General features: G+C 36.3%; 2 protein-coding genes across 4 annotated transcripts; one reads left to right on the forward strand and one right to left on the reverse strand.

The window, feature by feature from the left end:
• The first annotated feature begins 301 nt into the window (after positions 1–301).
• Positions 302–2,248, forward strand: LOC17879103. The gene is made up of 3 exons (XM_006282644.2): positions 302–534; positions 616–805; positions 1,591–2,248. The coding sequence occupies exons 1-3, from the start codon at positions 427–429 to the stop codon at positions 1,971–1,973; spliced, it is 681 nt and encodes a 226-aa protein (XP_006282706.1). The 5' UTR covers positions 302–426; the 3' UTR covers positions 1,974–2,248.
• Positions 2,249–2,358: 110 nt separating this feature from the next.
• Positions 2,359–4,776, reverse strand: LOC17878135 (methyl-CpG-binding domain-containing protein 2). 3 transcript variants are annotated; one of them, XM_006284148.2, is made up of 5 exons: positions 4,617–4,776; positions 3,780–4,311; positions 3,635–3,688; positions 3,057–3,214; positions 2,359–2,738 (listed from the first exon to the last, which is right to left on the reverse strand). In XM_006284148.2, exons 2-5 carry the CDS (start codon positions 4,298–4,300, stop codon positions 2,605–2,607), a joined length of 867 nt encoding a protein of 288 aa, XP_006284210.1. In that variant the 5' UTR covers positions 4,301–4,311; positions 4,617–4,776; the 3' UTR covers positions 2,359–2,604. The 3 variants fall into 3 exon arrangements, with proteins under 3 accessions (XP_006284210.1, XP_023634391.1, XP_006284211.1); XM_023778623.1 differs by having other exon boundaries at positions 2,359–2,765; positions 4,627–4,775; XM_006284149.2 differs by having other exon boundaries at positions 2,359–2,765; positions 4,617–4,775.
• Between the last annotated feature and the right edge of the window lie 7,728 nt (positions 4,777–12,504).

Here is a 12,504-nt window from a genome sequence, read left to right on the forward strand (position 1 = left end):
TTTAGGCTTAACATAAGCAGTTCATTGATAATTAACCCCGTTTTCGCGATTTTAGCAAAGAATAAAAATCATTCTTAAATCAGAAAAGTCAACAAAACTTAGCTATTCTATGAAAAAAATCAATATAAATTTTATGATTAAAATATTTCTTAAAAATTTAGGATTAAATTATCTCAAATTTGAAAGTTTAAGTTTTTGTTTTAACATTTTTTCCATTATTATTTATATGTATTACATTAAATAAATTTGAAGCTAAACCGGAAAGTAATGAAAGAGACATTTCTGCTTTCCTTCTCGATTCATCTAGAGAAACTTAGAAAAGTCTTCTTCTTCTTCCTTCTTCTTCTTCTTCTTCTCTTATACATGTTCCTTCTTCTTCTTACTTCTCCAGATTCTTAGTATCAATCATCTCTGCAAAAACGAACTATGGAGGAGAACGAGCGCTTGTCAATGAAGAGAAAAGATATAGACAGAGTAAACGATGACTTCTCAGATTTCTCCCTTTCTTCTCCAGCCAGGAAGATTCGTCGTCTGGTAAAAATCCATCAAAATCTCTCTCTCTCTCTTGAGTTTTCGTGATCATGATGATGAATTTATATGTATATATTGATTCAGGATGTGGATTTGCCACCGATTATGGAGGAAGAGGAAACTGATTTGCCGATGCAAGAGACGGCTGTTGAAGAAATTGAGGTTTCTCCGGTGAATGATGAGAGAGCGATTGTTCTGTTTAAACCTAGACATTGTCATCAGACCTGTTCTGGGAACTTATTTGTTGATAGAGATTTGATTTCTGGGTTTAAGAGTAAGTTTTTCCAACTGTTTATCAAATTAGGGTGTTGTGATTTGATTGAACCAATGCTTTAGGATTAGGTGAAGTTGAATAAGTGTATGATTCTTCTGAAATTTGTTAGATAGTGAGATAAGTTTCAGAACACAGTGTGTTGCTTATCTTGTAAGATTGTGAATAGACTTGAAGGGGAACCATGGGGACTATATTACTGTGATTTCATAGCTCATTAAGTAAAGCTGTGGAGCTGATAAGTATTTTCTATAGACTAAGGTTGTGTAGGATTCTGAAGTTGTTTTCAACAGCAAATATTCAGGTGCTTATGATGACTATAGACTAAGGTTGTGTAGGGATTCAGAGGATTAAGGGTCTTATAGTGTATATGTTGAGTCCATTTTTTTAACTTGGGGAAGCTTATGATGACTTTGCTGTGTCATGTAGTTTTTCTTCTATAGGAAGGCGTCAGATTTTGTTATGCTTCCTTTAGTTTGTTTGTTTTTGTCTGAAAGCCTATATTATCTTCTCACTTGTGATCCAGAATCTGGAAAAAATACTGATGGGTGTCTAAAATCTAAACTCTCAGTGTTCACATCTTCTGCAGATAGGTCTGACTTGGTTATAAACATTATGAGAAGTTTTGTTATGTCATGTAGTTACTCTGCTATAGGAAGGTGTCAGATCTTGTTAAGCTTCGTTTACTTTGTGTTTTTGATGTTTGCAAATGTCACTAATTGTCTTTGGGCTTGTGAGATTGAATCTGGACACTAAATAATGACAACCTCTCTTCTTTGCTTGTACAGATAGGTTCCTTCGTGATGCATCGAGAGCTGATGATGATCTCTATGAAGATCAGAGATCCAACAAGTGCCAAGCTGTTGTTTGTTGGAATCCTTCTCAGACTCCTTACTCACAGTCTGTAGGTACCTTCCAACAACCGCGTACACTAGAGATTACTGAGTTGGATGAGACAGGTGAGGATGCGGTAATGGATGACGCAGCCAGTGAGATAGATGAGGATAGTGGAAACACTTCTCTATCATTTCCTCAACCAGCGCAACAGCAGCTGCATCAAGAGCCCACCTATGGTTTTGGTTTGCATCAGTGGCAGCAACAACAGAACTGTATGATTCCACAGCTTCCTCAAGTTAGCACTACTCCCACTCCCATCACTTGGTTCCGATGATATGGCTTATGCCTGGGAGACAGTAGCCCATCATCAGCGAATGCACGGAGAAGTATAGAGTCAGGAGCCCATCATCAGTTCACGCACGTAGTAGAAAAGTAGAGGCAGATTTGTTGTTAGTTTTGTTCTGCGTTTTTGCGGGTATTAGTAGTTTTGTTGCTGTAAACCAAAACCACTGGCTCTTAGTTGTAGTTCTATGTTTTGGATGTCTTCAAAATAACATGACAGATTAATACATTCTAGCTCGCACGCTCTTGGACAAGTATTTAAGCATATATCTCAGTGTAAGCTATTTAGATACACAAACAATATTGTCTAAACTTGTTTCCTAATCAGCAGAGGAACTTATCCTTACCGCTAGTGTTAAAAATTGGCGTCACCTTCGGTAATTTTAAAACATTAAACTTCAGGTTCCATAAACAAAAACCAACCATCTTCTTCATAGAACTGTAAATAGCTTACACTGCATAATAAAATATAGATGGTATTCACAAAACAAGCTAACCACATGTCCTCAGTTTCTTCGATAAACCCAACCCAAAAAGCGAAAATGTTATCTATTTTCCGACGAAGAAAGAAGACGGGGTTATATACCAGCGAAGATAAAAGTTCTGACCCTTGTCTAGCTAGATTATCTATTAGCAAGTTCATCATTGGAGCCAAAGATCGATGCCTTTGATGTCTTTTTCTTTTTTGATGGTTGATCATGTGAAATGCGAAGTCCTGACTCAGTTGGCGTACTTAGCTGCAACGCTGTAGGATCATCTGAAGATATCCATGCCAGTGGATTAGCTGATGAAAACAAGACAACAGATATGTTCGAAAACTGTAAAAAGTTGGATTCGATATTAACCACAATAACAAAAAGACATTATTTTGTTGGTAAGTTCCCTAAGATACCAATGTAATCACTTGGGGAACACATTAAGCACACTGGCTGCGACGATCACATTAATAATCACATTCATACAGGTTCCCGACTCACATAAGTAGTTTGATTTGCATGGCTAACTAAAAAGAACACTCTTAGGAAAGAACTATCGAAACTACCACAATAGTAAGGTGGGAAATAAAGCAACATACCTTCTTTAGCTACATTGGTGTTGGAATTATCGCTGGATTCCATTAGTCGAGCTGGTCGCTTCCTCACATAGTCGTCCTGCAGAGGTTTCGGGATTTGAAAAGAAAACTGTGAAATTTTCACCCCTTGTCTTGTGTATTCAGGGTTGTCATTCAAGTACCTGCAAGCCATCAATGAGGTTTATAATGATGTAAAGAAGATGTCTATATGTTACTGAAAACAACTTGGTAACCACTAAACAATTTATAAATAACTAAAAAATCTTCTTTTACCATTGTTATGAAGTATTATAAATATAAAGATGATATCTCTCGTAAACAAAACATAGCCAACGCTTTATGTATTTTACATAGCTGCCTAACTCTACATTTCACCACAGGACAACACTTGAAATTTCAACAATATCTTACTACTGATTCTATATATAAGTTGGGGGAAATGGTAAGACACTACTACATTGATGCACTTATAATTATATATAACCAGACCTAATAGCAAATCACTCTATAGGAAAAGGAAATAACTAGATAAAAGTGCTACGAGAACTAAAATGTCGAAATGGAGTGATAGAAGAACTAACTTTTGGACCTCCACAGTTGATCGAAGCTTCTTTCCTGAAGGAGAAACATAATAGCTGAAACGACCAGGAAAAAAAGAGTTATCAAGAAACCCGATACACGAGAAAACAGTAAGTCGACATAAACACGAGAATGGTAAAGACATACACATCGGCAAATCTGGTACCACCTTCACCTCTAATCCTCAGTAAACGTTGCCAGCCAGCAGGCGGGCGACAGATGTTCGGCTTATCAATAGCCCAAAGACGGGTACCATCTTGATAGATATCAGCAGGAACATCACAAGACACATTTGGCTTCCACTCACACGCTGTTTCACAGATAAACGGGTTCTCAAGAAGATGTTCCCTAATCTCTTCATACTTCTGCATCGAAGGCATGAGCCTCCACTTGAAACAACTTGCACATTGGACAGTAAACGCCCCGATAGAAGGCGAAATCAACTGAGTTTTGGATGATGGAGGCTGAGGTGGAACTGGTGGAACTTCTTCTTCAGTATCATTACCCTTAATGTCATAAACCACCAGCTGATTCAAGCCTTTATCCTCGATAGGTGAAGACGATCCCGATCCTCTAGCTCGATAATCCATGTCAGCTAAGAAAGGGGTAACATTTCCTTCCTCCTTTATGATGTTGTCTTTGTTTTCATAGGACTGTGACATACTCATTACAAAACTACCTGTAATAACCCAATGTCAAGTTAAAACCCAAATAGACCAAACAGATTTAACAAGGATCATGCATCACAATAACACTAGCCTCTCTAAAGAACAGTAAACAGTAGAAACCCTCGAACGTTTCAATCTCAGAATCAACAATAACCATAGAAACAACGAAAGCAACAAGAACAATACATATCAACGAACAAGCCAAAGTGAGCTATAGGAGAGGGGAGATCCAAGAAAAAACAAAGAACCTCATTTCAATTTTTCATCGAACGAACCAAAACAGAGATTGAAAATATCAAAAAGGAAGAATCATTACACGAACAGACCAGGGGCTTGAGAGATCGGTGAGGGGAGGCTCTAAAGATGGTTGTAAAAGAGATGTCCGGTTAATTTGACAATCTCATTTTTTGAGACAGAGCCATTTCGGACAAGAGAAAGCTTTTAGATTTTGTTGGAATGGGGAAAACTGGGAATGAGAAGAGAAAGTATTTATTTTGCATAAAGTATTTGTTGTTACAAATGCTCCCATGGATAACACTCGTCGCGTATTGGAAAACGCAAAAACGCAGAATTTATGTTTTTATAATACTTTTTTACATATACAAATTAATTGCAATTGTACAAGTACTGTATAAGTAAAAGAAGAATTATTTATAGATAAACAAATGTTCCCCGTAACTGGTTCGTTTGAGTCAATTAATTAAAGTTTATAGAAAAAAGAATCACACGCGTTTGCGTATTGGAAAACGCAAAAACGCATAATTTACATTTTCACCAAAAATAATACTTATTTTAGACATATAAATTAATTGCAATTGTAAAAGTAAAAGTAAAAGAAGATTTTTTTATGTAAACAAATGTTCTGCCTAATTGGTTAATATGATTATGGTCGAACAATACCTGGAACACGTAGTGGAGAAAACCATCGATGAAGAGAAACACGAAGACGACGAAGAGAAGCACGAAGACGACGAGGAGAAGCACGAAGACGACGAGGAGAAACACGAAGACGACGAGGAGCACGTAGCCAAGGAGAAGCTCGAAGTGGACGAAGCACTAGTCATCCCGGAAGGTCCTCTAACAAGTTCAAGGCTCAAGAAGCTTAAACATCTATCAATGGCATTCTTAAAGAGTCAAAGAAGATTGAAGAAGTGGCTCAAGTTTCACTCGTAATGGTCTCGGCTCAAGAGGTTCAGTAAAGGGTTAAGTGTTGCTTATGCACTCTTTTTCCCTTGTCAAGTTTTGCCCAATGGGTTTTCTTGACAAGGTTTTTTAATGAGGCACGAAAACGACGAGGAGAAACACAAGACGACGAGGAGCACGTAGTCGAGGAGAAGCTCGAAGTGGAAGAAGCACTAGTCATCCCGGAGGTCCTCTAACAAGATCAATACTCAAGAAGCTTAAACAATCTATCAATGGCATTCTTAAGGAGTCAAAGAAGATTGAAGAAGTGGCTCAAGTTTCACTCGTAATGGTCTCGGCTCAAGAGCTTCGGTAAAGGGTTAAGTGTTACTTATGCACTCTTTTTCCCTTGTCAAGTTTTGTCCCAATGGGTTTTCTTGACAAGGTTTTTTAATGAGGCCAAAGTAACACTTTCTAAGGCTTTTATCAAACCAAATTCGTGAGTCCAAGGCCCAACATTTTGCCTTGGCCCATTTTCTATATTTTCTCTTCATTCTTGCATTTAATGTTTTTGTTATTTCCAAGACTTGGTGTATGAACTTGCATGAATGTATTTCCAAGGCACTTGTGCATAATCTTGCATGTTCTTCTTCTCTCTCATCCCCCTCTACTATATAATCCTCTCTACCTCTCATTTGTAACTCATCTAATCTCTTTATCAAAAACTCTTTCTAAAGTTAGATCACTCTCTCTTGTTCTTTTCTTTGGTGTGTAATATCCATAGGCAAGTCCAAGTTCGGTAAATCAAAGGCTCTTCCGCAATCTTTGTGCGACTATTCGCTCCACATCCTTTGGTCTAAGTGATCTCACGATCACTTAGGTGCAAAACCTATCCTTCCCTCAACTTAAAGAGTGTCGATTCTATGAGGATCGTATTATTGGTTCGCTTGAGTCAATTAATTAAAATAAAAGTTTTTTTTTGTAAACACCAAACTCACATAGATTGGCTTAAAGAAGCCAATTTGGGGACAATTGTTAACAAGCTTAACCGAATGCGGAAGAGCACGCACATTACGTGCCAAGCTATTCGCTTTTACATTCGCATTACTTGGAATAAGAGATAAAGAAAAAGTAGAAAATTTTTCCCTATCAATGTTGATATCTTTCGGGTATACAGAGAAAGCCGGTCACTCGGAAGGGAAAGACACCATCTTCACTAAGTATGAGCAGTCTGTTAGAAACGCAACATCTCTAAAGTCGTGGCTTATCATACATCTCATTGCCCACATCAGTGCTTCTACCTCTGCATGGAGAGGAGAAAGACTTCTACGGGGGTTTGAAGCTCCCAAAGTCGTGGAGCCATCCTGCAAGTGCTAACAAAACCACCCTAAGCTTGCATACTTGTCAGTATACTTCCATGATCCATCGATAAAGCATTGATATCCTGAAAAGACATAAGACAAGATAACCGGACGTCGTTGCCCCGGGGTCCTCGGCACCAAGGTCACCGGAGAAGTCGGAGAGGTTCCAAGATCTTCAACCTGAGCCGCCTGCCAAGCATCCGCTTCCGTCTTAGCGACTCTAGTCACCTCTTGAGAACACTGATCCAAATTTTCAAAAACTTCAGCATTTCGTGCCTTCCAAATGTACCATAATAGCCAAGGAAAGAACCCAACTTGCCCATCCCTTAAAGATAAGTGTAAGATATAATCCATATTGGCATATAATGACTCTGTGGGAAATTGAATAGAGCCCACAAGAATATGAGCCAAAGCCCAAGATTGCCTTGCAGGCGGACATTCAAATATAACATGGTTTACCGTTTCCACCTGAGCACCACATCGGGTGCAAACTTGGTCACAATTTATACCCCAATTTTTCAAATTAAAATTAAAGTTTATAGAAAAGAAAATCACACGCGTCTGCGTGTTGGAAAACGCATGATTTACGTTTCCACCTAAACTAGTAAAATTTATTATGAAAACAGTAAGTATATATGGGTGATTATTTCCATTGTATTTTTTTCTTTTTTTTACATATACAATTATTAGCGGTTGTAAAAGTAAAAGAAGAATTCTTTATGTAAACAATGTTCCACAAAACTGACTTGTTTGAGTCAATTCATTAAAGTTTGCTGAAAAACAAAAAGATTTTTTTATAATATATAAAATTTTCATAACTATACTCATTTTTATTTTCTTATTGAATTTTTATTATTTTACACTTACAAAATATTAGCAATTGTTAATAGCAAAAATTATCATATTTTAAAACTTTCACAATTATATACCCACTTACTTGAAAAATAAATTTTTGGCCCAATATCCCCTTTGGTGGACTTGGATCCTTTTTCAAAAAGCCCATTATTAAAGAAAGTGGACACATGTCTCCCGAGATGGCGAAGAAGGAAGAGAGCAAGGTTTTAGGAAGAATCAACCATCTCGCATGAGAACAAAATGGGAAGAAAAATGCTAAGGAGCTCGAAAGCTGAATGTTGACATTGGGGAATGCGTTAGAAAGAAGATTAATTTTGGATCATAAGACAAGCATTACACATTAAATACGGAATCAAAACGGGTGAATTAATTAGGGAAAATTGTTTTAAAGACAAAATCAAACATGAACTCTTTAACAATTTATGGTTTCATATAGTTCATTATATAGCTAAAATTCTTATTTATATTTTCCAAGAGATCCATTCCATTTTTTATTCCACTTAGATTTGAGAGTGTGGGATCTGGCTCCCAAATTTAGCGTCTTGTGTGGGGACGAAAATATCAGCTTCATCCCGCAAAATCATTACTTGAAGATGGACATCCCTACAATTATGTTTGAGCAAGCAACCATGTCTGAAACCCTTCAGGCTCTCCGGCTCTTAGGCAACTCAGGCTCTCAGGCTCTCACCTCCACCATATGTGATTTAGTAGCAAAATTTGCTGTTGTGGAAGAGGATCTTACATGTATTAGAACCACTCAAGTAAAAATTGGTTACAATCATGCCTTGGTTTAAACTCATTTGGATTCTCTGGTAGTAAGTGTAGCTCCAAGATATGTCACAACTTGATCTAACCAAAATCCACAACTCTAATACAACAGAGGAACGAGGAGTAAGTGCACTCTTCAAGTACTTTTATCAAAGATGTTAAGGACTTATAAGTCATCCCTTCAAGAACCCGGAAGAGATGAATAAATGTCATCATTGGAGAGGCAAAGTCGTATCCAGATCCAACATGCTCTACTTGCAAAAAAGTTTTTTTTGTGGTGAATGCAAGAGAAGAAAGATCCCTCAGCGTAGTCATCTCGAGGATAGTATTCATGGAGTCTAAGACTCAGAACCTTGTCAAACCGTATGACGATACGTTGGTAGTAACCCTCAGAATAGCCAATTGTGAAGTATTTAAAATCTTTATCGACACGGGGAGTTCAGTAGACATTATATTCTAGAGTTCCCTCCAACGAATGGTGGTGAAGAAACTAGATATAACTCCCGATTTTTGCAGCCGAAGTCTCAATAATGGTAAGCTTTGCGGCCCTTGACAAACCTCCTTCCGACAATGCTCTTTTAGGAACCCCGTGGATACATCAAATGAAGGTTGTTCCATCATTGTAAATTAGTGTGTAAATTTTCCAAATATCGAATGCACAGCAACAATTCGAGGTGATCAGGGAATTTCACGATCTTGTTACCGCTCTAGTTATCAGCTCAAAGATCAACATCGTGCGGAAATCCTCACCAAAAAAGAGCCTTATGTCTTTCCAAGGGTTGATAGGTAGAAATGAGTATGGAAATAAAGAGAAAAAAGGAGGGAAACAAACGACTTCTTATTGAATAATGACTGAGGGTCAGCGAGCTACAAATTGGACTTTGAGATTGTCGATCAGCTTCTACATGATAAATATAGACTTTTAAGTTGACTAGCTGAGTAATGTCATACGTAGCCATAAAGATAGAATCACGTAATATTTATGAATCGTTACTTCAATTAACTTTTCATTCCTTGAAAATAGGTCGACCCTTTAATAGCTTATGTGATATGACCTCCTCTTCTCCTTCTGGTCGATGTGGATAATCCTCCTTACCTTAATTTGAGGTAGTGATGGAGTAGTGACCCGCACCAAAGAATAGGAGTCAAAATAAAAATTATCGAGAAAATATTGGAAAATAACTCAGAAGAACAAGAAGAGCAAATTAAGGAGATGCATCGGGAGACTACGAAGAAATCTTTGTTTCTCAAAAACTGGTATGGTTGGCCAATGCAATATGTGAACGTTGATGGACCAAGGAAGAATTAAACCAACAACTAAGTAACTTTTATACGATCGAAATTCCTAAGAAGTACAAGGAAGAAGAAATATACCAAAAAGGAACGTGAATGGTCGAGTACGTGTGCGACCGACCATGTTCTATCTTGGAGGCTATCTGAATGTAATATTCATGATGATAACCAAAGACTCAATGATAAGTCCATGGTAAAAGAATTTTTGAAAATGCCGTAGAATTTTAGAAGAATGTTGAAGAGCTCTGATCCGCGATCAATAGAAGATCGAGTGAACCGATGAATTCAGATCTTTGATTGAGAATTCCTTGGTACTCGACAAATAATTTTTTATCTAGCCAATTCCCAAGAATAGGAGGAAAATGTTCAAAACAATGATTGGAGGCCACATGTCTGACACATACCACTTATTTCTCCATTGCGTGATGCTGCATGCTTTGCATGATTTTTTTTAGTAGAAATACATTATAGTTATTCATGATATAAAACGGATTGCATGTTAAAGCTGGGATAAGTTCTTGATAATTTCTTGCTTAAAACCTGAGTTCTATCACTTAAATCGACATGCATGCATATTTTGTTGATGAGAAAAATAACCTAAGTTTACTTGATGATTGTTTGCGATCGCATGTGAGTACTGCTTGAGTTTTCGATAAAGTATTTAATTCTTTTTGTTGTAATTAACTATGAAATTAATTTCAAATCTTTAGATCCAATTCTATTGTTGATAATATGTTCCTCGGCGATGGTGGTGTATGTCTTGTGTGTTAATCTTTTGTGGTAATTACTTCCATTTTGACCTAGCTCAGTGTTTTAGATTCGCAACTAGCTCGAGGTGCTGCATGGCGATGCGACTGTAAGTCTTATTTTGGTTTCCATGGTGGATTCAACACGGAGGTGTTCTTGGAACGGATCTGATTATCATGAGTCTATGGACTGAGATGTCTAAGTATTTTTAGTCCTTTCTTGATTTATTTGACTTCATTGTTTGACTAGTTCTTGTTATTGTCTTACTTTTACTAATGTTATGTTTACTTGATGAATTATGGGTTTCGCGAAGGGAATTAGAATGAATGATAGAAGGATACCCGGCTCATTGAGTAATCCTAGATTACTCAAAGCTCATTTTGTTTTGCAGATTTAGGTTAAGGAAGTCTAGGCCGAAGGAAAACACTTGGAACCAGAATAGGGTACTTATGTGATTTTGCAAAGCAATACTCTTTTATTATGTATTCTTTTACAAGGATCCAACAAATATTACTTTTGGTACCCTGTTTCAATGTAAACAAAATATATAAGTAATATAGAGAATTTTTAGGGAAATAATGCAAGTGAACTTATATTGGTCTTATCTAGGCCAACACAACACTCAAGAATGGGGAAAACGGGTAAAAGCAACCCAAACTATTCCCCGAAGGCATTTTCATACCCAAATTCATGTACTATGAATTTTAGAACCTAAACCAGCTTTCAATTCAAATAACCAACCTGAACCACATCAATTTTGGTCGATTTCAACATCGACGTTAACAATATCCCTGCCCATCTTGAAGATTTGGACAATCAAGCTTAAGCTTTTGTAAAACCCGAGTCCAGTTCTCTTGGTTTTTACAGAAGCTTAAGCTTGGTTTTTTTTTTAAGTTTATACTATTGATTTAAAAAATATAAGACTCAAAAATAAACATATTCTCGTTGAATGTTTTTTCACAAACACCTCAAAATTATAGTTTTCAGTTTCTCTTGAAATGGCTAGAAACTACTCAAAAATTAGTTTTCCTAAATTTAAGGGAATTTTTGCTAAAAAAATCTGGAATGGTTAAAAAATAGATTTTTAAAGAAGCAAAATCCAAAAACAGCCCAAAACTGATAAACATACAAGGTGACGATCTTCAAGCTTTTGGATTCATAAATCATAGCCAAAAAGGTGATTTATCTCTGAAATGGGTGTTTTGGACCAAAGATAACCAAACTTTAGTTAATGCCATACTTTTAAAAAAATTAATAAAAAGTAAAGGTAGGAAATTATTATGCATTAAAAACCTATGTGTTAAAAAAAATTCTAATTACTGTAACTTACAAAAAAAAGTTAGACAACTTGATAAAAGTTCCAAAAACATTAATAAAATCTATATAAACTTGCCAAATGGAATGCAAAGCTTTAAGAGAGAGAGAGAGATCAAAGCAACCAATATTGGCATTTGTATTGAGAAATCTTATAACTCCTATAAATTTGTGAAGACATATACATATGTAACTAAAAGTATTTTGAGATCTCACTAATTTTCATTAAAACAAATTTGTTGAAAACAATGAATCTTCTATTTATTTCACTCTCTTTTGTGATATCTTTTTATTTTAGGCCAACTGAACCTAAATGTCATAAAAACACTGTAGTTTTCCAAAATAATCTTACCATCAGTCATAGTATTCTCAAAATTCACTGCAAATCTAGAAGTGATGATCTAGGGTATCATTTTCTAAAATTTAAAGATCCTACATACAATTTTAGTTTTCATGATCATTTTCTTCTCACAACAAGATTCAAATGTATTTTATGGAAAGGGGCAAAACTTGAATATCATAAGAATTTTACAGCATATGAAGGAGATGAAGCCTCTCCTCGTGGTAGATGTGGAGGTTTATACACATGGGAAGCAAGAGATGATGCTATTTATCTTTCAAAAAAGGGTGTAATTGAGCAGCTCATGTATAGTTGGATTAAAGATTATTATTTATTCAATTAAGATCTTATTTCATATTTTCATCTTATGAGCAAATGATCTTGCCTCTTTTTATTGTTGTTGG

This window comes from Capsella rubella, unplaced genomic scaffold (assembly GCF_000375325.1).
Source record: "Capsella rubella cultivar Monte Gargano unplaced genomic scaffold, Caprub1_0 scaffold_7, whole genome shotgun sequence".
Lineage (NCBI taxonomy): Eukaryota > Viridiplantae > Streptophyta > Magnoliopsida > Brassicales > Brassicaceae > Capsella > Capsella rubella.